The sequence below is a fragment of the Pseudoliparis swirei genome, chromosome 23 (assembly GCF_029220125.1).
Source record: "Pseudoliparis swirei isolate HS2019 ecotype Mariana Trench chromosome 23, NWPU_hadal_v1, whole genome shotgun sequence".
Classification (NCBI taxonomy): domain Eukaryota; kingdom Metazoa; phylum Chordata; class Actinopteri; order Perciformes; family Liparidae; genus Pseudoliparis; species Pseudoliparis swirei.
In genome coordinates, this window is record NC_079410.1 from 5,987,646 (window position 1) to 6,015,110 (window position 27,465).

The following is a 27,465-nucleotide window of genomic DNA, read 5'->3' on the forward strand; positions in this document are numbered from 1 at the left end:
GATCTTGTGGTTTCTTGAAGAAATTCTGCAGTTCAGCAAACTGTGCTTTTCCTCCCATGATTCATGTTCAATAAAGAATTATACGAAATAGATCTTCGACTCCAGCCTCATGTGTGATCAACGAGAGCTTTTCCTGTGAACCGTTCCGATGTAAAAGATTCAGACCCAACTCTTCAATCTTTCAGGGAGATTTGCAAATCTTCTGAGTGGGAACACACAAAGCTACTCTCCTCTTGCCCGTGTACCCGATGCGTTATTCAGCCGCCGCTTTCTAATGACACTTAACGCACTGGAGATCGAAAAAAAAACCAAATAAAACTCTCGGAGGCACCAACTAATTAAACCGACCTTTTCATTTATTCACATGGAGTGAGCGTCGGTATACGATGGATACTGATGGACGGACGTCCTCTGAGCTCGGCTGTCCCCCAAACAACACGCGGACCACCTGATTGATTACAGCCGCTGCCAGTCTCTCCGGGAAACTGACAATACCCGACGCCCCGCCAAAATAAAGGCATCCAGTGTGTATCTATTACAAAAAGCTGAGACGCTGCTCGACTCCGTTCGGATGCCTGATATTTCAGACGCTCCGGGCTGCCTCTTCTCTCTGGAATTTGGGCCTAATTTTAGGAAAGATTAAAGCACTGGGCGGCTCGATGCCGCTTCTGGGGGGAAAGTTAAAAGAAAGCGCGATAAGCTCGACACGCGACGAGAAAAAAAACTGGCTATCTTCGGCTCATCAATGTATAGGATAGTCGCCTTTTTTTCTTTTTTCCTCCCCTCCTTTTATATCCACTGCGGTGTTAGATGTTGCCTCCGACAGGATACGAAGTCCATCACGTCATAAAAGGAACGCTTAAAAGTTTTTAAGAGTGTTTTAAAAGCTGGAAAAAAACACTTCGTAAAAAAAATAACTGAAAAAAGACAAATGTGGGCAGTGGTGACACAGCAAATTGCCACATAATTACATGCTAAAAGTGCCTTTTCTACAGTAACAGCTGCATAATCACATGTAAGTGACTTTTACGGGGCTTATATCACTTACCTCAGCATGCAGGAAGCACTGAGAAGCAATTTGAGTCTCAAATCATTTATTCTGCCTTCACGAACAACCGAGGTGTATGCGGAATGATGAAGAGTTGAGGTTTTTAATGCACCAAACACTTCTTAAAAGGTCGAAACACATCGAGGGTGTGATCACAGCGCTGATAACATGCTGTTCGCTAAATAATGCAAATGTTATATGTGCAGATCGGTTTAGTTCCCCGGACGTTTTACTGCCGAGGCGAGACACTGGAGGCATTTAGTTTTTTCTTTCACGCTCTTTTGCACCACATTTTTGAGATTTTGCTTCCATGTAATGTCTTTTGGTTAATAGGTGGCATTAGATAAGGCCTCCTTTGCATATAACAACATTACTTTTTGAGATTAATGATCTGATTATAGCTAATTATCCGGGGAAGTGTAATGAAGATATCCATTAGTTGATCAGTACCACTTAGACATCAAACCTTCCAGTTTCATTCCGAGATTGGTTTGTTTATACATCACTCATAGGCTAAATTATTACATCTTAATCATAAAAGCATGGCTTTTTAACAACTAATTTGTCTGGTTATTTACTAATATATGGTGTGAATAAAAACATATCTAAACCTCTGTAAAAGCTTTTTACCTATTTGGAAACTGGCTTCATCCAGTCTTCAGAATTATGTTGCAAATGAAAATTGCCACATATTTAACAAGAAAATTACGTGTTTGCATTTATAAAAACATACATTAAACTAGAATGGGCACTCGGTAGAGCGCATACCTTTACATATCACAAGATTGGGCATTGAATTATGAACATTTTGGCATTAGTTGCATGCCAATTGGATACAAATTGACCGCGCTATGCTAAAAAGAAGATGTTGACCTTTTCTTGACCTTGACCTTTGACCCGATCGATCCCAAAATCTAATCAAATGGTCCCCGGATAATAAACAATCATCCCACCAAATTTCGTGCGATTCGGTTTAATACTTTTTTAGTTATGCGAATAACACGCATACAAATAAATAAATAAATAAATACACGGCGATCAAAACATAACCTTCCGCATTTTCAATGCAAAGGTAATAATGTAAGTAATCACCTCTGGAAGTTGCATGGCGACATATATGTATTAGTTAGATGTGCACCCTGTTCACCTGCAGCGTCTCCCATCAAGCGGAACCAGGCCGAGGTTCATCGTTTTGTTTAGTTTTTATTAAAAAGGGAAGGAGTTCAGAGAGGGGCGAAATGCAAGAGGAGGTCTCTCTCCTTTGAGTTTCTCCACGGCAGAACCTCCTGGCGATCACTTATCAGCAGGCAAATCATCCCAGTCATTGACCTCGCGCCCTCTGGCACTCATCAGTGCGGCGTGTGGCGGCGATGGGAGCGTGGGCTCATCCTCACACGGGGGGGGAAAGACACGGGTCACAACTGGTGGGTGGCCAGATTAGTGTGTACCACGCGGAGGGCTCCCCGCTGTGCTCTGCCCCGGGCAAGCCCCCCCCCCTCGCACAAAACAACCCTTTTCCACCTTTTCTCTCTAAATTCTGGTCTCGTTTCCCTTGGATATCGGAGGGGAAGCCGAGCGAGGTCGTGTTGCTAGAGTAAGCGCTCTGGGCATTGTGGGTACAACGCGCCGAGTGCAAAGGATCAGCTCCCCCCCGCAGCGTGGGGGCGTGGACGGTGTGGTATCTGTTGGAAGAGCCCCGGGGTTCGGCTGCGTGCCACGTACTCTCATGCAACGCAACAGATTCATTTCATGTTTCTTCTCAGGAAACGATTGTGAAATACTCAAGTTACGTTTATGCAAGAAAACCACTCGGTAAGGTTGGAAGAAAAGACGTTTGGGTTTAAATAACCAGGGACGTGGAACAGAGAGCAGTCCACACATCCACCTCTGGGTGCTTGTGTGCTCTTCATATCTCCTTGTGCATCAATTTGTGGGATATCTATGAGTTCCGCCACGTTAATTTAGACCAGCCTATCTTTAAAAGTACTCAGGGGTGGACACACTGACAGCAGTATAGCTTTACGTGAAATGAAATCCAATAATTAAGGCTAATTGTGAAGCACTTAATGATTCATATGAATTTTAAATCCTGTTTGGGTTTCTAAAATTACATTACATCATATGTCATTTAGCTGACGCTTTTATCCAAAGCGACTTACAATCCTGTTACATTCATACACCGTAGACGCAGCTACAGGGAGCGACTCAGGGTCAAGTGTCTCGCTCAAGGACACATCGACGAGGGCGGGGATTGAACCTCCAACCCCCTGATTGAAAGACGGACCTGCTACCCACAGTCGCCCACATCATAAAATGATATCAGAGTATAACAGTTATATCTCACTCACAGCCCTTCATATTAGAATTATATCACTTGATAGACGGCAACTACCCCTACATTTAAAAGCAAATGTTAAGTATTTGCTTTATTATCATTAGGAGTAGTATTGCAAACAATTGTCAAAATATGAGGCAATTTATTGGTTAAAAACAATATTTTTCTCTTGCTTTAATTATCAGTATCTTCAGCAGCTGTGATGATACACATTGAGGCAATAAAACGACACCTGAGTGAGACCTTCCCAGTTGATCAGGGGGTTTATATCCAGATCCACACATCCCTCCCCGCAGCTCCACCTGGCTTTACACCGCCGCCGCATCAGGAGGCGTCTTCCAGTCGCTGTAGGTGTCTATTGACTGCGCTTCCTTAAATAACTGCGATGGTAATATGATTACTGCGTGTGACAGAAGATATCTAACGAAATTGTAGAGAAAGAAAAAGATTGGAGTGTGTGGGACGTGTGGCTCGTTTCATTCTCTTGGTCCAGGCGGGTGTGAGCGCTGTGGAATAGTTTTCACCCACATACTGTATGGTCCAGATTACACCGGTTGGACAGAAGCTCCCGTGGTATTTAATCAGCTTCCCCGGACCATTACCCCAGTATGGGGGAGAGCAAACAACCGCTATTGTCTTTTCTCTAATTCTATGCTATCGCTTATTAAACCAGCATGACAAGAGCAGACGTGTGGGCAGCGGTGGTGTGTGTGTGTGTGTGTGTACACCGGAGGTGTGTTCTTTTGCAAAGCTTTATGACAAGAACATGGAGGGTCCCCAGAGAAAAGGTAAATAAAAGGAATATCTCAACCTCTAACACGTATTTTAATTGGCTATTCAAAGATATAGTTACACAGACGATGAGAAACAATTACTCCCCAAAATATAAACTTCATTGTCGCTACCAGTAACCAAATAAGCATTCAAGAAGCATTGTCCTTAAAAAAAAAAAATCATTCATGAATTAAATTATACTCTATTTAAAATGATAAAGGGAAGATGAGGGAAGATGAGGGACATGTTTCACCTCTTTGACTTTACTTCCAGTTGCTGGTTAAACCCCCGACAACCTCACCTGTAGCTACACTGGTCGTCTGGTTTACTCGAGAAAGCTCGTTATTCTTCTTTATTGTGTCTCAAAGGAGAGAGAGAGAGAGAGAGAGAGACTCTGAAATGGAGATCACCAACTAAAAGTTCAGGTTTTAAGTCCAGTGGAAAGTGACAAAATGGATAAAATGAAGCGTGCGCCACCGAAAATCAATCCGGATCTGACTGGAGCGGATCCATGTTTGTTTTCACGGCTTCATGAATCCCGTAGCCGATGCTCATCTCGGCATGACATGATTGGATTCACACCCATTACAACAGTGATGATCATTAGCTGGAAGTCGAATCGTATTTTTTTTCAACCCAAATATTTTGTTGCCTTTAAAACAAAACAACAAAAAAACATATCTGAGCTCCAGGCGGACGAATCGGGAGTCGGCCGAGACGTTGGCAGAAGTCTCGGAGCAGATCGAAGCATCGGGCTTTTGTCCGGAGGACTTGGAACCGGAGGCCTGGCAGACTCGGCTCTTTCCTTCTCTGTTGGCTCCACGCCGTCGTGGCCACTGAACCCGTCGGAGCCTGAAACCCAACGGCAGACGTACAACTGCCAGCTCCGGAACGCTGTTACTGCCGTGACTCGGAGGCCAACGAGGAGATGGCGACGCGCACGGCGCCATAAACTAATCCAATTAACACATTAACTTGTTTTCATTGGGGGCCATTCCACAGAAGTCTTCTCTGATATACGACGGAAAACATGACGTAACATCCCGGCGACTGCAGACCTTCAATCCGTCGAGTCGTTTGTCTTTGTTGCGACGGCTTTTAAACCTTCCAGAGTTTCAGAACGGAGTCCTAAAGCCTGGAGGTGAGTCAGCGTTTTTGTGCTTCCTGGTCCCTTTTTTTGTCAAAGTCGATGGGTTTTTGGTTTGAATAGGATCTGTGAAGACAAGCTGGCGAGATTTATTCTGTTCGGCGACATAAAATCCGTCGATAAATGTCACCGCTCGTGAATTTATTTTTCTTTTTCCCACGTATACAGGCTGTTTCTAACGAGTTGCTCAATGAGGATCCCAAACATCATTCCTGGAACACGAGCCCGACAATACGCCGGTGGTGGCGACTTCGATTATACGTCCGCTTGAAAGAAATCCTCAAAGTGGTGTTCGTTCATGAAGATTATCTTTGTAAATATCATAATCGGGTTTTTTTTTGTCAAGGAGCTTATTTTCTGCAATAATCCCAAAAAAATCCAATCGAGAAATCCTTTTGGCTTCATGTCGAGGAAACCGGTGCAACGCTATAACCACCGGGTTGACGTACAAAAAATATGACATCACTGCAACCCTTCATGATACTGTGATCATAATACTGTGACCATAATACCCTGATCATAATGTTGTGATCATAATATCGTGAACATGATGTCGTGATCATAATACCCTGATCATTATAATGACGTGATCATAATACCGTGATCATAACACTGATCATAATGTTGTGATCATAATGCCGTGACCATAATGCCGTGATCCCAATGCGTGTGAGTTGGGACAGTCCGAGCTCCTGTGACACATGAAGTCAGACTGCAGACTTCTCGCTGCGTCTTTGTTCTACAAAGACGAGACGATTGTAAAATGGTGTCACGCTCTCATCCCAGAACCGGACCGACTTCACAGGCTCGTCTCCACGAGCTCTGGTTTTAAATGAAGGGTTTTAGCGTGTGGATCGTTGCCTGAGTCCGAGATCATTACGATGCAGACGGAAGCTGCAGCGAGAGGACGCCGGGCCCAGGAGCATTTCCCTCCCAAAACCTTTTCTTTCTGTATCCGTTGCGCGTCTGATTCACAGGCCCGCAGAGGGGAAGACAAAGGAAGATTTACTTTGTGCAATGCGATGTCGGCCGTAAGCCGTAAAGCAAAAAGGTCGAGCCCCGCAGGACACGCTCCGACCGGCTCTGGAAGCAGAGCAGAGGAAAAGCAGCGAGCCCAGACTCTGCTCTGCTCAGTCGGTGCAGACGAGACTCAAATAAAAAGTGAAAACACATTAATATGTTTTACTATTATGTAAAAAGATGATTTCCATTTGTGGTGCCGCTCTTCTCTGGGATTTGTCGTTTATTTTTTGGCCTCAATGAAACTAAATGTCTTGAAGTGAAGAAGACTAGAAAAGCACTATACAAGTACAAGTCCATTTACCAATAATACATTAAGTTTAGTAATACTTACCTTATTTATTGCTTTAGTAATAATTCTAGGATTCATGTGCATGTCAATAGGAACTCCAGATACCCACATGTATGTTCAGCATACGTCTTCTCTCAGACTACAAAAGAAGAAATTCCTGGCATTTCCAGCACATTTTGCATTCGTGTGCAGCTCCGTTCCCCCGCCAACGCCCCGCCCCCCCCCCCCCCCCCCGCCGCCGAGTGGCAAATTACACGATCGTTCTTCGGCTGAGCAGCGAGACTCATTACTTTCCTTGATTCAAGGGTAGTTCTTTGGCTAATCTGTTGTGCGGTTGCAGACGGCGGAGCCAAAGAGTCGGTTCACCGTTGCCATGGAAAACTGCGTTTCACACATTGAGCATCTCGACGGATCAACGAAAAAAAAGGGGGATTTGGCTCCGGGTAAAAAAGTTCCAACGCGACTGAATCAAAGTCATCGCGATGATGAAAACTTTAAAAAAGAGACGCGTGTCCTCTCACTTGCCTTCGTTGCTCGTGGTGTTAACGTGTTCATTCGGAGGTAAACGGTCCAACGGGATGCGAGGGCTGGAGGGTCGATGAAGAACGACTGCACCATCCATTACATCACATGTCTTCATCCAAAGTGACTTTACGACCGTGTTGCATTCACACACCGGAGACACGGGGAGCAACTCGGGGTTAAATGTCTTGCTCAAGGACACGTGGACTGGGGCGGGGATTGAACCGCCGACCTCCTGATTGAAAGACGGACCTGCTGACCGCTGACCGGCAGCCGCCGTCCCACCCTGTGACCAACGGGCCCGCCTCGACCAGGAGGGCCGCAGCGAGCATCACCGCGGACAGCTATGACTTCAGCCTCGGTGAATGAGCGCAAGAAGAGAAGGTGGATATTAACGTATCCTCTCGTTTCCATATTGACGGTTGGCATGACAACGTGGCCGAAGCACTTGACCTTCCTGCGGTTAAAACCCAAGGTCACTGCGACATTAACTCTGATCCTTAAAAAAAAAAAGTCTGAATCAGTTTTTCAAAGCACAATATGTGATATCCAGCACAGGGAGGGTCAACCACGTGCGTGTGCCGTTGTATTGTGAGTGTGTGTGTGTGTGTGTGCGTGTGCGAAGGGGTGTTTGTTGTATTTGTGATGATTTATGTCGTGACGCTTCGTGCTTCATTCTCAACGGACCCATTGTGTATAAGTAAGGCTCTTGAGGAACTCAAAACCCCAAAAAGCTTTTCTACAACGGGCCCGATTCATCAAAGCGTTCGCACGGCAAACAAAAAGGCCTCAGCCAATCACGTTGTACTTTATAACACATTGAAAATGTTCCGTATTTGGGAGTTTTTCCTGATCCGATGTGAGGTTTTGGGACAGGGATGTCTATGTGTACAGATTGTAAAGCACTCCGAGACAAATTTGTAATTTGTGAAATTGGGCTATACAAATAAACTGAATTGAATTGAATTCCCGTCCAGTTAGCGTGGAGCCTTCGCACATTGTGTTTCTCCTCTCAACTTTGACAAAGTTACCACAGAGTACGACGACGCGCCGATGCGGATGTGACAACGGCGCGACACGACGGCTGAAGTTTCCGGTCTGCGTCTTTGTCCCCGCCGGCTGCGAGCGGTGGCTCCCGACAGCCGGGCGGCGCAGGTCAACATTAACACGAGGCGAGGTGGCGATAAGCATTTGGGCAGCGAGGCACAATGTGTACATCATATTCTACAGGGAGTCGTGAACCGCATGCCGCTGAATATCATAAACTCCATCGCTTCCACATTACCGGGCATCCAAACGGCTCGTTTTAAAATCAATGACTCACGTATTATCTATAAATAACTCGTGTGTGTGTGAAACGGGGGTTAAAAAGGTTCATCCGCGGTGAAGAGGCGCGCGACGGCAACTTTTGTCGTTTCCCGACTGCAGACGGCTGATCTTCAGAGACGTTGACAAGCTGCCGCGTCTCTACTTCACTGAGAATGGCGTGATGAGTTTAGATGGACACACAGTCTGAAAACATTCTGCAGCATTTCTTTCGTCGGTTTCCTTCAGCCGTCGCTTTAAAGTGTCTGCAGTGTGAAACGACACCTAAAAGCTCTTCTTGCAGGACCCGGGAGAGGAGGCGGGCCGTTGTAATTAGATTAAAAACGTAATGTAATGTGTGTCCGCCGCAGCTGTAATTGTTGCTATCTTATAAACTGCTGAGGGTAAAAGAATTAAGATATCCATCTACCTATTTAAAAAGGAAAAGGTGCAGATGTAACCGTATTTAATTTAGTTTATTTTATAGAGCCCAATATCACAAATTTGCCTCATAGGGCTTTACAATCTGTACACATGACATCCCTGACCTTTGACCTCACATCGGATCAGGAAGAACTCCCAAGAAATAGAAAAAACAGGGAAGAAACCTCCAGGAGAGCAACAGAGGAGGACCCCCCTCCAGGATGGACAGAATAATAAATGTCATGTGACCAGAAGGACACATTACAGAGTTACAACACATGCACAGGATATCTAATCATCATATCTGTCTATTCTTCTGTCCATCCTGGAGAGGGATCCTCCTCTGTTGCTCTCCTGAAGGTTTCTTCACTTTATTTCCAGTGAAAGGGTTTTTTTTTCTATTTCTTGGGAGTTGTTCCTGATCCGATGTGAGGTCAAAGGTCAGGGATGTCGTATGTGTACAGATTTTAAAGCCCTATGAGGCAAATGTGTGATATTGGGCGATATAAAATAAACCAAATTGAATTGAATATGGTTACATCTGCACCTTTTCCTTTTAAATAGGTAGATGGATATCTTTTTTTAATAATAATAATTTTTTTCCCCTCATCAGTTGATAAGACAGCAACAATAACAGCTGCGGGTAAAGCCCTTTTGAGGCAAATTTGTAATTTGAAAAAAATTGAAAATCATTCAAAAGAGAAAGCTGAAACAAAGACAATGTGTCAGAGAATTTTAATTGTGACAGTGTGCAAATCATCTTATTTCGTTAAAAAAATATGTATATTCCTTTGGAAATCGCACCTTTTTGTCAAACTGCAAAAGAAAAGAAGAAAAAAAACCTCCGGCTGCCAGTCTGGAGGACCGGCTGCTGGCGAACAGCTGGAGTCATGTTCCACGTAAGGCGAAGTGACAGAAACGCTAATCAAGTATCAAAACCGACATTCCCGTCGATGCACGTCGGACCCTCAATGATTTATGAGTCAAAGTGGACGCTGCGTGTCGTTGTGCCGGGCGCTCGCGGGTAACCACGGCCCGAGGTGGACCACTTAGCGGGCCCCGCCCCTCCTCTTTCCCCTCGAGCGTGAACAGCACTCTCCCCCCTACGAGGGCCGCCGATGGCGCAGTTTTGAAGAGCAACTTTCCCAAACAGGTAAACACACACAATGCGTCTCAGCAAGTCACTTAAGAGTGCACTAGAGGGCTATAATAAGAGCGCGAGGTAGCGGGGTGATGTGTGTGTGTGTGTGTGTGTGTGTGTATCCCGGCTCCAAATGGGTTTTATTCTTGCTGAGTAAGCGCTGCCGGTCCCCAGATCACGGAGAGCTGCTGCGGACCCCAATTATGGGACCGTCATTTCACCATCCTCCATCCTCCTCCTGCAGTCGCAGCCCGCTTTCATTTTTTTAGTCTTGATATTCCTTACCCGAGAACGAGGGGTCAAAAGGTTCCAAAGACTCCGCAGAGCAACCGAGGGGTCGACAAAAAAAAGAGCCAAAAGGGTGTGTGTGTGTGTGTGTGTGTGGGGGGTGGGTCGTAAAAGAGAAGGAGCGGTGCTGGATGTCGTCCCGTTTGCTGCGTCTTCACTTTGGTGTTTTGCCAATTAGAGTCTGGATTTCTTCACGAGTGGATCTCTGGAACGGAGCCGGGAAGGCCGGCCGGATAAACAACGCTCCCGTGCATCGTTTACTCGAGCGAGGAAGCGAAGGATCCGTTCGCTGTCGCTCTCCTCCCGGTTGTATTCTTAGCGTCTGCTTAAGCCGACAGCAGGGCCGTGAAGAGATTGTTGTGTGCTTGAACAACGGGGAGAAGAAAAGAAACAGCTCCTAATTGGCCCACTTTTCACTTCAAAGTCTGCAGTAACTGGGAAAATATAAACATGCGACGCCGTGTAATCGCGGCTGCCGCGGAAATGATCACACGGAGTGCGTTAATATCGGAAGAGCTGCTTCTTTCTGCATTATTAACGCTTATTAACATCCCGCCCCCGCCGACACGTTTCATTGGCCAACTTGGAAATGGAGACGAGGTCTCTGCCGCCTATAGTTCTGATGCTATAGTGGGTTTGTTCATTTTTTAATAGCACGGGGGGGGGGGGGGGGGAATAGACCGGCTAATGATGTTGATTATTCAGCGTGTGAAGAGCAGTAATCGTTATTTAAAAAAAAGGTACGGACTTCCAGTAGAGAAGACGCCGCGTCGACACAGTGACACATGCTCCTGCACAATTATTGATTTGGATATTTAATTAAAGTTCCTGCGGTAGCTTTTTTTTTTTTTTTTTTTTTAAATCACCCCGAACGAGATTCCTCCTCGCCGTGTGTGTAATTAATGCATCGGCTTTGATTACTTCAGAAGATAAATTAATATTCCACTCCAGGCAAAAAAATATTTCCACAACAGCAAAATCATGCACGATGAAATCTCTCCAAGCATGAGGGGGGGGGGGGTGTCCTATGTCTTCTTCTCCTTCTTCTTCTCCTCCTCCTCCTCTTCTAGGGAGCAGTTCTGTGGACGCGGTGCTGCAGCCTGGTGTTGCGTGAGATAAGAGCCTCAAGCAATGTATGCTCTATGTGAGAAGTGAGGGGAGAATGCTGTGAGAGATTAATGGCACGTAAACAATAGAGATGACATCGTGAGCCAAGAACCGGTGTTCGCTATTTACGTTTTTTTTAAATCTTTAAGCATTTTTTCGGTCTGTAAAGCAGAAGCCAGATGGAAAACGTGCAGCAAGGATATCATCCATAATGTTTCTAGAAGTATGCACATGTAGACCTCAACCTCAGGGATTACACGTGCGCTTAAATTACTACCTCAAATAAATCCTGGTTACACTTTATAATAATCATCATCAATGAAAAGTAGTTGAATAGAATGATCATTTTGTTAAGAGTCAATCACCTTCTGATGAAATTTATGCATTATTTATGAAGTGTATTGTTGCACACTACCATTTAATGCACTTTATTAGGTATTTGTTCATGATTACCAAATGGTTTGCAAACTACAGACATTGTTTATCAAAAGTTAATAATTGTTTTCTGGTCCTTCTGTCTGTGTTAAAGTTTGTAGATGCTTTCCACAAATTATTTATGACAGTCAACAAATTATATTTGTCATCAGTTGAAACTTTATAAAAGTCACCAAATATTGTTTATTGATGGTTTACAAACCAAATAATAACTTTTAACAAACAGCTGATATCTATCAATAGATAGATATATGAGATGAGCTTTTTTCTTTTTTTTGCATCTTTTTAAAGTCCAATATTCCAATCGCTGTCCTTGTGGCCGTGTATGAGTTCTGAACATCTTACATCACGAAGCATTTCGATTATTTAGCATCTTCTCTAGAAACAATTCGATCGTTACGGCTAACCAGAGGAGATATTTGGCTTCATTAAAAATGTAATCTCAAAAAAACACACATGAGGCTTTTGATGTTACATTTGCACTCAAATAAAACAAAAAGGCTCTCGCTGGTTGACGTTGATTAGTGGGCCGAATCAAGATAAACACACGCTGACAACAACAATAATAATTCTTCTGTCTGACCACATCCGGATCATCAAATGATAAAAATGCAATCCGATCCGTGCGGGTAGAAACCCCGCTGCTGCGTTCACTCATTTCCCCCCTCGTTTCACTCTGAAGTGGGTTAGTTGCACACAACGAGCCGCAAATAAGCAAATGTAATGCGATCGAGTTAGTGTAAGTCACAAGCTATACATCAAGGCTTCGATGGAGTGCGCGTGTTCCCCTGAATCTTTCATGAAATCACCCAACACGAAGGAGAGAATTATTTGTTGAAGACTTTGCCGAGTGAGCGAACGTTACGCGGTCTTGTGAATCTCCCACGAATCAATTGTGGAGGCCCCTTGAGAGTTTCTAAATAAATGCAAATGTAAGCATCCCACAGGGAGGAGTACTTTCTAATTAATTTGGACTTGGGCTTGAGGTGTAAACGGATGAGTGTTTGGCAATCTACCTCCTCTCTGCAATAAAGATGTCCCCCGTAACACTCCCGAATAGCTGCAATATGCAAGTGAGAAAAAGTCGGTGTGCCCGGATTTATGTGCCGTTATTAATGAGGCGGTGTGGAAGGAAGTGGTCTGTGGCTGCCAGCACGATATCTGACCTCTGAGAGGGCTTTAAATCAAGGCATTAGGGAATGCAGTAATAAAGAGGCCAGCTAAGGCACTGAAACTGCGCCAAAACAAACTCGCCACGACACACAGGAAGCTGAAACCACATCCAGAGGAAGACGACATGGAGGCGCACCATCATGCGGCAGCGGCTGCTAACCGGGCGTTCCCAAACAGGGCCACGCCTTGCTCAACACAGAAGACGTCCCCTTTTTCCATCGGCAGCATTTGTTGTTTGTTTGGAAGATGTTGTGTTTTATTTCGTCACTCATGGCTGCAAACAACCAAAAAGGTGCTATGGGATAAAAACCAAGATAGCGACGGAAAAAATGCCCGAACACGAGACTTCAAAAACGGCGTCCGCGAACCAACGGGTGGCGTCACGGTGCCTGTGGTCGAGAACGACGCTCGACCCTTTTGGGGGTCGGCTGCAGCTCATTGGGGCGAGCGGTCGTCCCGAAACCGCAAGGTACTCGGTTCAATCCCCGTTAGTTGCATGTTGAAGAGTCCTTGAGCAAGACACTGAAGCCTCCAGCTGCTCCTGACTCACTAAGGATGGGTTAAATGCAGAGAAGGGTTCCCCCACAGGGATCAATTAAAAAAAGTGTAATTTTCTTTCTCCTATTGTTGTCACGGGCAGCAGTTTAAGACGGCAGTATGAACACTACTTGGGTTGTAATATCTTAAGTGCAAAGTGGGAACAATATTTTGTGCAAGTTGCACTGTTGCTTATTCAAAAACATTGAATATGTGGAAGCGAGCCGCGGAGCATCTAATTAGTCTGAGACGTGGCGCTCGGTAAGCCTGTTGAACACATTTTATTTGGAAGCAGAGACGGCAAATTTCCCTGAAGTAGGATTGACAACAATGAAGATTTCGCAATAGCAAGAAGAAAAAAGCTCTTCGGAATACCCCGACGTTCCCAAAAATATGCTTAATGTTTTTTTTTTTTTTTTTACTTCAGAACCGCGGGAGGCTGCATGATTACATTCATTTTCACTGCGGGATTTCTGCGCCTACTTTTTTTTTAATTGACGGAACATGCAGCGGACATTGTTGTGCCTTTCAGATTTCGAGCTTTCGCAAGTCAAGGAAAATGACACGGGAAAGAAAAGGCGACGACGTGACGGAGGGAAAGAGCGATGTGGAACTCTGTGGGTTAGCACTTATCCAGGTCGGGGGGGCACGGCCTCTGATGGCAGAACTTTGCCGGCGCACCTTGACGTTCCTCCGTGAACTTAGAAGTTGCAAAAAATAAATTTAAAGTTACGAAAATACACATATTTTTCTTAATGACATTACTCTGCGAGAATAAATGTGTGTTTAAAAAAAATTTAAAAACGTGCTGAATGGCTGGAGAGAATTAGGAGTAGGCGGTTTGGGCCGTAGCTGCGTGTTTAAAGGCGGAAGTTCTCAATCCAAAGCCCTCTGGACCTGAAGGCCTGCTGGTTTTCAGTGTGAGTGTGTAATCAGGAAGAGGGTTTACACCTGGGACGCCAGGTGAAAGCAATTACCTGCAATCAACTACCTGGCAGGATATAAGCAGTGCTCCATGTGCTCAGGACCAGAGGAGCAAATAGTTGTTCAATAAAAAGATTTTACAAATAATTAGTGGTGCTACAATGTTTTTACAATGCTGTAAATTCATATTTTAATTTTGTTGTTGTTGAGGAATACAAGAAAAGTATGAAAGTAGAATGTGTGAAAAAATCATATGAATCACTTAAATTGAGGTTCTCTAACAAAAATGGCTGTGCTGTACATGAGAAATGCATACAAATGCTAAAACATCCTAAAATTTAGACATTTTTAAATGAGTAGCAGCCGTCGTGTTGTTTTTTCGACAATCCGTCTGTTCAGATGAGACGAAACGACAACAGGAGCACGAAATAACACGGAAAAACATATGCACATTACAACCGCGGCAAATGGCACTGTATATTATTAAACTCAAGGTGTGAAATTCCTTCCTCTGGCATTGCTCCGTTGCTTAACTAATTATCAAGGCACATTAATTTTCCAAAAACCCTGAAGCCTTTCGTTGAGTTTACCCAATGTGCGGCGGCGGCGCCGCGTACGTGTTTATTCCTTGCAAAAATGAGGTGTATTACAAACCATTTTTTACAAAATAAATCGCTCCGAGCCGAGAACAAGAGCCAACGGCTTCAGGGACCGCCTTCATTTGTATTCCGCAGATTGCATCGTGAATTTGGAAAATGTTAATTGGAGACAATGTGTTAAGAGGCAGATACGGTCTGACACGTGGCCAACATAAAGAGCAATACGGCCACATTAATCATTGCAATGAGCTGAGGGTGAAAACAGAATGCCATCCTCCATCCATAGAAATACATAATAGATGATAAAGATAGCGCCGAACGCGAAACATGTAGTCGGAGGGAAATATGTCGGAGTGCTTTTTGACCGACTCCTTGAAAAGACACTGACCGGCGGCCATGTTGACGAAACCCTCGTTTATTACAGATCCCCAGCGAGCGTGACGCTGATGATGAAGCTCCAGAGACCCGTTTCTCCACCAACCGACACTCATTTAGTTCTGCAGATTTACACATCCAGCGATCTGGGCGGCGAGTGTCTCCTGCCCTTTGCAAAAGAGGGTTAATCTCTCTCTCACGAAGAAAACCTCCAATCTTCCAGTGACCGGCGTGTCTCGTATGATGCGGCAGGCTGAGGCAATAAATTGAATTAAATACTCCCATTAGTTACAGCAGCTCTACCTTCTCACCTCGGCCCAGGTGCACTTTCATGACGAGTCGGTCTTTTTTTTTACGGAGACCAGAGGACGCAGCTTCAAGCCCGTGACTGCAAAGTGACCTTGAGACAGGGTCGGACATTTACCTATTTTTTAGGGGACAATTGTTGCCTCCGCTGACTGAAATCCAGGGGCATTTTAAAAGAAATTGGGGGCGCTTTTTGAAACTTGTGAAATAACATTTAACCTTTGTTCAAAAAATAATAAATAGACTTATTTGGACTTACAGTACATGAGCAATTGTCATAAAAATGGCAATAATAATACTATTAGGCAGTAGTCTATGGATTCAAGGTGTTTCTTAGATTTTTTGAACACAAAAACATAACAGAAAACATAAATCACACCATAGAAATAATTTTGATAGAATACAATTTAATGTGTTTTTTTTATAATTTAAAATGATATTTATTGATTTTTGGTGTGTGTACCTACCTAGTACAGGCAATAAAGATAGGACACACAACAACAATTAAATTAAGAAAATTATGGGGGCATTTTTTGCCCCTCTCCTCGTGATATCAGGGGCAAAATTATATCTCTTTGGGGCAGTTTTGCCCTTTGCCCTGGTGTATTTCCGACGCTAATTTGAGGCAAAAAAAAAACCATGACGGCCGTGTCCTTGTTCATTACTCGAATCAATTATGACGTCCACTACCATCAACACCGCCGCCGCCGCTCTCTCCTGCAGGTGTCTTTTTTTAAAGTAAATGTACGCTCATTCGGAAATCAATGCACTCTTAGGATTCTGCCTCCTGTCTCGGTAGACATGAAACAAACCCGAGGTCGATGGGAGTGGAGAGCGACTGTTGGGAGATTCTCCATGGGCGCATTGAAATGCACGGAATGAATAACCCCAGCTTTAGTTCAAATAGCTCGTGAGAAAAAGGCCCGCTGAGAAGTCAAGGGTCCTAATCCTGCAACAGCCTCAAAGCAGTCGGGGTGTTTTTTTTTACAGTTTTGTCTTCGATAGACTCCTAAATTAAACCGATACTGAAGTTTAGATCTAGAAGGATGAGTTTTCTGCATTTATGAATAAGGGATGAAGATGCAATCGTATTAGAAAGGCGGAACACGTCGATGCTGAACCTCTAATGCCAATAATCCAAAACTATCCAGGAGAACAAATCACTTCCTGAAACGGCCATTAGCAATGAGCATAATCCCTAATGGCCACCTTCTTGCATTCCACTGTCTTTAATCCACGTCTCCAGGGGGTTTGTCAATGGCGTTGCTCGCGTTGAGGGTTGCGGAGACGTCGGCGTGCGTCGAGTTCGGCGTCGAGCGCGTCGCACACGTCCGATACTCGACTCGTACGTCGTATCAATCTGTGCTAAAATGGTTCCAACCGAAAACCCAGTGGTGGTTTTTGAGAGTAAAGAAAAGAGCATGAATAAGTAAACGACATGAAGCGACGAGAAGCTTCAAAGGCGACGGGACAAACAAGATCAATGAAGCCTGTGTGTGTGTGTGTGTGTGTGTGTGACAGAGACTCAGGGGTGTAAACAGAGGAATTAGCTCACACCTCCGGAGCCTTTTCCCGTGGCCATAATTGAATGAAGTGTGTCATCTCGTTGAGATGCATTTGGCCACGGAAGGATCACCTCTTGCGAAACGCCTCCGAATTTTTTTTCCGTTTCAAATCGACAACAAACTCCCCAAAAATTATAATTGCCGGAAAAGATTTTAGAATCGTGAGGAGGAAAAAAATGAGCTGAAAGCGGCGTCCGTGTTTAGCGGCCGGCGCCGGATGCTGATACCTCACCACGGACGAGGGTTTCTTTTTTTTTTTAAAGGCATATTGCTGCATATTTATACGGCGTAATGGTCGTATGGTAATGCGGCCTAATCTAGTGGGAGAAGCCAATATTTTCACCCCTCGGCATAACACACCTATCAGCTGGTGGACACACATTTGAGGAAGGAAAAAATAAAAAACCTCCCGGCAGACCCAGTATCTTGGCTCCTGTCTGGGGTTTTTTTTCTCCCCCTTTTTTGACTGAACACATGCATCAGCTGGTATCATGAGACCACATACCCCCCCCCCCCCTCTCCCCTCCTCTCCCTCGCAGCCAATAAGGAGGCAGAGAGCAAAGTGCTGCAGGAGATGTGGAAGGAGGAGAAACTGGAATCTTGACAACCGTGATTGACGTGCGTATTTGTCCCACGGTAGTCTTGTTTGCAGAGATTTAAAGAGGTCTGTAAAAAAAAGAGAAGAAGAAAAAGAAAAAACCACATCGGGGAGTGCGATTGTTCCTCCAGACTCGAGGCGCACCGTGGCAATTCTGTTGCATGCAAATCATCATTTGGGGGAGGGATGAATCCCTTCTTCTTTTTTCTTCTTTTTTTTTGTTGCATAAAATTACTTTCAGCTGAGCTTAGACTTTATTTTTGGGTGTGAAATAAATAATTCAACGAGCTGCGTCCCTCTTCACTTTTAGACGATCTGTCCACGTCGCGGAACAAAAACACACTTAAGTCCTCCCCTTCTATCACCGCGACAACGGAAGGGAAGAAAGAAGCTTCGCTCTGAATTTCTATCCCCGGCGCTTCTTCTTTTTTCGACGGACACGAAAATAAAGTGCATATGAGCGTTGATGGTGAACCGTAACCCACGGCCACTTCATCGCAACGGAAAGGGGGGGGGGGGAGAAAGTAAAACAGACTTCCACTTGAAGGCGTCGGAGTGTAGCCGCAGCAGGCAGGAGAAAGAGATGAGGAGGAGGAGGAATGCACATGAATTCAGAACAGGGGGAAGTTGGCCGTAACCATCAACTTCTCGAGATTTTTTTTAATTTTTCTTCTTCTCTCCATATGCAAAAAGAAGGGAGCTGTATTACTACCTCCATGATTCCCATGTGACAATACAGATCGCTACAATACGATCCAACCATCTATAATCCTAGTGAAGAAGAAGAAGAAGAAGAAAAACCTCCGATGACCCTATGAGACGTGAAGTCAAAATGACTCCGGGGAGAAAGCAGAGTTGAAAAATGAAAATTCATCCACAAGGAGGGAGAAAAGAGGTGAGAGGTGCTCAGTGTATCCTAAAGGTATTCTGGATATCATTATAGGAGACGGGACGATAAACCCGGAGAACAGTGTCGTCATGGCTGCACTAATCAGCTGAGCTGGATCTCGGCGGCTGTACATTTAAACTACGCCGTCTTACAAAAGGGACGTTTTCTCCTGAGAGTTCAATACTTGGAAAACGTGACGATGTTGATGCTTTCTATGAAAAGACAAATGAAAGATGATTCTGGGACCACCTTGTGTGTTGTTCCCTGGATAAGATCGTGAGGCACACAGTCGGGAAATGTTTCTGAAGTGGCATGAAGGTCATTCTGCACCTTTCCATTATCCACTCACCGACTAAACTCCCAACAACCGCGGCGTTGGCATCGGAGCGCTCCGGAGGTGCGAGTCTTGGCGGCCGTCTTATCGGGCGTCGGCAGATTCTGCCGCGCCGTCTGGGGGAAGGCGTCGGGACGGCGAGGCGGCTCGAAGGCCCAGCCGGAAGGGGGGGTGGCACCCTGCCTGGCTGGCTGCTCGGGGGATCTGGCTCACCTCTGCTACTTTCACCAGAGCGGATTCACAGGGCTCCAAGTCAGGTGGCGAGAGTCAAGGGGCTAAGCTGCTGAGGAGAGGGAGCGCAGAGAGAAACAAGGGGATAAGCGCCGGGTTTAGACCGGGCCGCGGAGCCGTGTTTCCATTACGCCTTCTCCTGTCGCCGGCTCCACTCCTCGTGACCGGAGGTTGCAGGTGCACTGAAGCCCCGCGCTGCAGCGCACCGTGTTCCCCGTTCCTTCAGAGAGCCACACACTGTACTTCTTTTTCTTTCTTTTTTTAAAGAGAGAGAAAAAGATGAGGAGAAAAAAACGGACGAGTTTCTTTGGGAACGCACTCTCCTGTAAGTCATCGAAAGATGTGTTTGAACTTGCGACGTGAGCAAAGTCTTCGGGGGGTGGGGGGGGGGAATGGCGAGGCTGATCCTCTGGCATGCAAGAAGAGATGAATAAAAACAAAAGTGGCCAAGAAAAGGAGAAATAGTTTTAGATGCATCCCGGAATAAAAACAATACATAGTGGGACTAATCACCGCCGAGCTGACTCGTTTCTCAGCGCGGGGGGGGGGCTCAAGATTTATGGCCACATCCCCCTCGGCTTTTTATTACAGAGGTGTCATTTTAATAACACAGAGATATGAGAGCTTGCAAAAATATCCAGTTAAAAAATGTTGCCTCCCGGTTATCTGTGTCTTACTTTGCAGGGAAGGCGGAGGTGGTGTGGATACTCAGATTGTTGCAGGTATATCTCACTTTTGAAGTGATTCATCAATGTTCATCGGCCGTGAAACCACTCCAAATTATAAAGTTGGTTGGAGTACAAACCGCTGTTGCTTTTGTCACTTTTCTCCTTAAAATGTGTTCTTAATTTACTGCTTCCAGGCGCCGACTGTGCAGCTTTTGATGAACGAGGCATTCGCCTCGTAAAGGGTGGGCGTGGCCATAAATCCTTTTACACTGGGTCAAAGCCAGCGAGTCCGCGGTGAAGCTCCGTGTTACAGCAGCCGGCTGGCGGAGCGAGGAGTTATTGAGGAAGGCTATTCGCGGTGAGGTGTAGAGGACGGACACCGCCGCGTTCCTCCATAGAGGACTGCGTCGGCCGCGATCTCCTGTGCTTTATGAGAGGAGTTTGATTTATGGCTTTGGGGCAAGTATTGGGACTGAAGTGGGTGGTTATAGACAGATATTAAATTGACAACTCTTTTTTCCCTCCATTATACGTGAATTGAATTCAGGGGATTTGAAAAAGTGGGAAAATTGTAAATAATTTGTAAAAAACTGACACACAAATATGGGATTCAAAGCTGATCCAACACGTTTCTATCAGGTCATTTTTTCCCATCAGTGCCTCCAGTGTACTCTAATATTCAGCTTTTTTTTATTTTTTAATTAGTGACAAAGTCAATGCTACTTCTTCAGTTGAGATTCCAGACCGTGTTGCATAAACAAAAAGCCATTTTAAAGTTGAAGATCTCTGTTTCACAGACGTATTGATTTGTGATGAATTTCACACAGAATGGTGTCTTTGACTCTCGTATTGATTTTTTTTTTTTTACTTTTGCACCTCTGGCGGATGGATTCTGATATAGAGCCTATAGTTAGATTCCCCAAACACACACAGAGCATTCCACTCTTCATTAACTTATCTTAGAGAAGAGATATTTGAGGTGCAAATTCATGCTTCAACATACATTACCTAATGGCATTATTTAAACGGCATATTTGTTAACACAATTGGGTTCTTTTGAGTGTGAAGGAAGCCGCTCTCTCTCTTTGTGAACGGACCGATCCGACCACTCCCGCTAGCAACATTATGTGTGTTTCCGGGGCGGCTAACAAAGAAAAGCACGTCTCCAGATAAACTTCATAACATATGTTAACTTTCAAACCACGTCGGGCAGATAACTTGGATAATGTAACGGTATTTAACACGCAACTTTATCTGTTGTTTGGCAGACAATGACTAATGATATTTGAGCTAGCTGGCTGATGTTAGCCGCATTGTTTCACTAAAATGTCTCAAATTCAAAGACAATCGACTCAGTCACAAACTTCAATAAACTCTTTTTAAAACTGACACTCAGTCATATAAGAGTAGCCAGGCATGGGCTCAAGTAACGTTACATATATTCCCGATTTGGACGTCAGTATTCATTCAGCATTACGCGAGTCAAACTTATTTAGTCGTATATTTCGGTCCCGGGGGACGTGGCTGAGGGATCACATCGGCCTGAAGACAAACAGATGTTCTGCACCTCAATAGAAGAAAGAAGGACATCATTGTCATAAAAGACACGTTTTTAATTCAGCACGGTTCCTTAATCCCTGGTGAATTGTCGTTGTAATTTTCATGATTTAATACAGTAAATATCTCGAATATTTGGTCATTTTAACTGCGTTTATACTATAAAAATATGTATTTTCCTATTTTGTGATGTAATTTCACCATTTATAAATCTGAATAATATCTGAGAATCAAGTTTTTATTGTTCTGTCTTCCTGCTCTGGCAGTTGCTCCATTAAAACCCTTTTTGCTTGCACTAATACAAACACTGTTTGTTTGGCATTTTGCAGGAAATCCCGAAAATACCAAGCAGTCCACCTCCCTCATAAGCCCTCATTACGTAATGACCCCAACTCGTGTGGATTCCCACTGAGAGTGCTCATGAATCTTCACGTATGATCAATAATCAATGACATTCTTGAGCACAATTCACGAGGCACATTATCTTTCCAGCGAAGCGGAGGAACGCCGGCACGGGGACGGAGTAACGTTTTGCCGTATCGCTCTTCAACGCTTCAAACGTTTGCAATTCCAGGATGGCCATTTTTGGGGGGAAGCTCAAGAGAACGGATGAGTTTAAAAATCCTCGCGTCGGTGAATCATCCTCTTTACTCAGAAATAGACGCATCATTCGAAGCGCCAGTTGGCTGGCGGCAGTCCTGTGTGTACGGTAATGATGGCACTACTTCGCTAATTGCTTGTTCAAGTAAGCCCAAAACACACTGGAGGAACTGTCCAAGAGTGATAAAAATAAAAAAATAAAGGAAATCAGCGTGAATCACCAATCTGGGCCCGTCGACGGAGGCCGACGCCGAGCCCACGCTAAACTTGGAATCCCGATGCGAGTATCCGACATGAGAGTCTGTGTTTTATACAGAAAGTTAAAATCTTCCCGAAGGAAAACTTTACAGATTTAAATGAAGTCGGAGTTTACTGAAGTTACTTTTTGCTGATGTTGCTAAATCCCCCCCCCCCCTCCCCCTCCAGCTGCAACGGTTTGAGTAATGGGCCAGTTGTATAGAACGCACTACCACATGACTTAAAATACAACATTGTGCTATTTCTTTATGCACAATTGTAAGCAAACGAAGTCACGGAAACGTAAGACTCGGAAAGACACTCGATGCGACATTCAGAGCAACTCCATTGACTCCACAAGGCTCTCAACATGGCGACGGCTCGCCGCTGACGAGTTTACCTGAGAGGGAACCGGGTCGTGACCCTGTCAGACACTCGGCAGGATAATCACAAGTCCTTTCGTTGGTGAATTTTTGCCCCAATCTCTTGAAAAGTAACCAAAAAAAGCATCGATAGATACCACATGTTGAAGCCTCAGATGAAAGCTGCAGTACAAGCGTGAGTCTACCGTCTCTCTTTCAGAGCCACAACCGCCACTTTATCGGCACGGGCTCCCGGCGCGCCTGAATGCATCCACGCTGTCCACGTCCACTTCACGGCTTCAAGGTTCTTTAGTTCACTGCACACAACTCGGTGGGGCTTTTCTTCTCGCTGCCTTCAAGCACACAGCCCGAAAGTAGGAGAAAGGCAACACACGGAAAGAATAAGGACCAAGATGTCGACGACTCGTCAGCGCGAGCTCGCTGCAGTAGCACAGAGACGTCGTGAGAAGCCACCGGAGAAGCTTCTGAGCGTTAACGAGATGCCTTTTGGGTCGCGTTCCCCGGAGTCACATCCGTCAACATGTGGAGCAGGTGTCACTGCGACGAGCCCAAATTTGATGAATCGCATTTTTTACGAGATCAACTATTACACCGATGTCAAATGGAGTCGTTGAACATCTGTAACTGATCATCATTTCACTTCCGTTAAGTCCACATTAGCCGGAGCATCGCAGGCCGAGAGGACAGATGCAGTAGAACGCATCATTTAGAAAGAAAAACAAACGTGCTCTGAATGATATATATGAATATACATCCATAAATATATATATATATACATATATATATATGGTTAAATTGTTAAAAATAATCACAAGTTGAAAAATTTTCTTCTTTTACTAGATAACAGACACTATATATATATATATATGTGTGTATATATATATATGTATATATATATATATGTGTGTATATATACACATATACACATATATATATATATATATATGTGTATATATACACATGTGTATATATATACATACATATATATATATATATATATATATATAGTGTCTGTTATCTAGTAAAAGAAGAAAATGTCTCAACTTGTGATTATTTTTAACCATCGACTTTGACCACGTCCATCGTGTCTCGTGCTCCTGAACGCATCGTTCCGAGGTGAGCTGTCCACTCATCAGATATGTAATGAAAACTGCTTTTCGGGGGGGGGGGGGTATTTTTGCTCAGGGGCCCTTAAACACACAAGCACACTTCTTATTATTCATGTAAGCGTGTCCTCCTCCTGTCTAATGAGCCTTTCACCGTGAGTGTAATGAAACAGCTTGCATCAACGCGGGCGAGACGAACAGCCGAGAGCTCCCACGTCTCGATGCAGCGACATGAAAGCAGATGCTCCGCAACCCAAACACCGGCGTGAACCGGCACACGGAGGAACAGAGGGCGCTTTGAGTCAGCGGCGTTCCCCTCAGCTCATGGACTCCATTCGAGGCGTCTGGCAATGCCCTCGGCCAAACACCCCGAGAACAAACGCCCAACTGGGCCGTAACCCGCCGGCTGTGGACCAACCCTCAAAGTGGATTTTTGTTTCTTTCCTCCCGTAAACAGGCCGATGATGAAGAGGTTCTAATCGGGCTAACACCCGGACTCAAAGTGAACGTTAACTACCACACACGTGGAGAAGGTGTGAGCACATTCACACTTCCTTTGTTGTTGTTGTTGAGCAATCGGCTGCAAAGCGACAACAAAACAGGGGTTTTTCCCCCGGATAATACAGCAGTTGATGAGGTAATTGAAGGGTTGAATGTTCTGTGGAGAAGAGGAGAAGACGACTGGCTGACAAGATGAGAACAGAGGAATGCCAGAGGGGGAAATACTTCTATCTCTTTAATTAGTGATATCCAAAAAGGGTGGAGAAGAATACTCCTATCAAATCACGTCCGTGTTGCAGTAATCTGTGACCATGGATTCCATGTTTGAGTGTGTGTGTACAATCTGCTACGCAACATGCACCTGAATAATAATGAGAGACAATATCTCACAGCATGAAACACAATATTTAAAATGAACATCATATGATTATTATATGTCAGTATTCTCGTTGCTGTATTTGTTAACATTATCTAACATGTTAAGCAGAATGTGTGTGTGTGTGTCTGTTTGTGTGTTTGTGTGTGTGTGTGCCACGATGAGCATCTTCTTTTATTTTTTATTTTTATTTTTATGGTTTATTTAATAAGGGACAGTGCACATTGATAAAAACATTGCAGTAAATGTGCCAGAGTTAGCCAAGAGGCTATTGAGGTAACTTGACTTACAGGCAGATCTGATCATCAACTAAATGTTATGTTAACATAATGTTATACGTATAAGACTCTCAACACAAGATTACAGAATTGACCTTCTTCAAAGGACCTTTCCAAAGTTTGACAATACACATGAATCTGTGCTTCACCACTCACGTGTTCATTCACATATGAGCAACATAAAGTATTCAACCTGCAGGCGGAATAAACCCCTAAACTTCAACACAGTGAACTACACAACGGGTTGAGTCTATTGTAATCCGAGCCCAGACATATCTCATCATAAAGGAATGTGGCTGAAAGTGCAGTGCACAACAAGTCGTTAAGTTTGACATGTATCGGCATAAATCACGATGAGTGATGACTCATCAATCTGAGCACATTGATGTTCTCCCCGGCAATAAAAGCATGAAGACCTGTGACCACATGATGCCTTTAGCAACGCAGCACACAGGCATTCTTTGTCTAACACGGTAAAGAGCAGCTTTAAGTGTGCTTTATTTGTGTATTTATTTATAAACCGAGCTGTCAAACCGAAACCGAACTCACCGGTACCAGTCGAACCCCTTCTCGTAGTTCCTGTCAAAGAAATGTGGCTCGTTGCCCACGGCTCTGACGTCCGGGTGCACCCTGAGCGCCTCCAGCAGGGCTCTCGTGCCCCCCTTCTTCACCCCGATGATGATGGCCTGGGGGAGCTTCTTCTCTCCGTAATCCATGGTGCAGTTCACCCGGAGGTCGCGGTCCGTGGTGCTGAAGTCGCGGCGCTCCTTCTCCGGCGCGCTGCTGTGACGCGCCGCCGCGGCGGGTTTCGTCGGAGACGCCGTGGGAGCCCTGATCCACTCCACGGTCCTCTGCTCGGCCTCAGCATGATCCTTCACGGCGGAAGAAGAAGAAAGAGGAGGAGGAGAAGAAGAAGCCGCGCCGGGTCCCTCCGCTCCCCCGGTGGAAGCGGAGTAAAGTTTCTCCCTCAATGTCACCAAAGTTGTCTCCTCCGTCACGGGTCTTCCTTGGTACGCGTAGTTCTCTTGCAGCGGGAACTGCAGCGAGTTGTAGCAGCTCATCAAGCTGTAGAACAAGTAGGTGACGGAGAGGGAGAGGGTGAACATGAATACGATTTTCCGGGGCACTTTAGAGGTGAAAAGCGAAGTGCCGGACCAAAATGCCATCTCTGATAGCAGTGGTCCCTCTCAAAGAAGTGGCCAGACATGTTTCCACCCCGAGTCTTGCATGGAACAAACAAAATAAATCAACGGCAATAATCAGTCACTACCAGCTGAAAGGAGAGAGAAAAGAAGAAGCGTGAAGCTAGAACCAAAAAAAACAACGCGATCCAACCAAAATCGCATATTGAAGAAGAATGGAGGGGGAAATGGATCGTTAGAAATTCCGGAAGAATATCGCGTCCCGTTTTTTTTTTTTTATCGATTTGTTATTCCAAGGGTTTGACAGACAATATCACCATTTATTGGACTGAACTTGCAGATTTGAGCGGCTGGAGGTCTGGCGCCCTTCCGAATGAGCAGCCCGGCTCCAACTGGACAGAATATGATGGACCGAATCCTGGCATTGTATAATACCAAGGAGAGGAGGAGGAGGAGAAGAAGAAGGAGAAACCCAGCGGCGGCACAGTGCGTAAAGTCGGCTGCTTCTCATCAACACCGAAGTCCAGTCTGCGGTACCAGAGTGTAGATGCACGTCCATCCAGGCGAGCTTAAATCCACTGACTCTCTCCACCGAGGGGGCGATGCTCTCTGTGCTCTCTGACTTCGGGCAGCGGGAAGTCCGCAGCCTTTGCGCAAACGCGTCCGCTCATCACTGACGACCAGGCTGCCGCTCGCGCCGTCCTCAGATTGGTGGAATCCAACGATGAGTGAGCTCGTCTGAACTGAGCCACACGGCACAACTAGTGTGTGTGTGTGTGTGTGTACACCCACTTTTTCTTCTTCTTCTTCTCTCGCTCCCATATCGGTGCACACAGTTGGGCAATAACACGTCACATTCCCTCAACGGACGTATCGTTGCGTAATTAAATGTGCGGCCCCGCATTCACGTGATGGGACGTGCGCGAGGGCTTATTACATTGAGATGTTTTAATAAAGTTCAGTGTTAAACTCCATCTGAGAATGTTTTGCTGGAGATTACATTCCACAGGAAGCTCATGTCTGCACCCTGCTGGTTTTCATGCGGACCAATGCATAATTTAATTTGCAAAAATACAGAAAAATAAGTTTATTTGGATCAATATGAACCAACATGGGTAGTGAGAGTTTTTATTTTATTTTAATTAAAGCACAGAGTCACTCGGGGATGGAGGGGGGGGGGGGGGGGTAGTGCTCTTCTTCATATACCTTAATGCACCACCCTGCGTTCTGCGAGGATGGGGATGCTGCT

At 45.0% G+C, this 27,465-nt stretch overlaps 1 protein-coding gene across 1 annotated transcript in view; it reads right to left on the reverse strand.

Annotated features, from left to right (window-relative positions):
* The window catches only part of hs3st4 (heparan sulfate (glucosamine) 3-O-sulfotransferase 4), a 73,367-nt gene extending 46,232 nt beyond the window's left edge, over nt 1–27,135 (reverse strand). Inside the window, exon 1 of the mRNA XM_056406854.1 lies at nt 25,624–27,135. Coding sequence (XP_056262829.1) covers nt 25,624–26,240 — 617 coding nt within the window. The 5' untranslated portion in view covers nt 26,241–27,135. The remainder of the gene's footprint in view (nt 1–25,623) is intronic.
* Nucleotides 27,136–27,465: the final 330 nt, after the last annotated feature.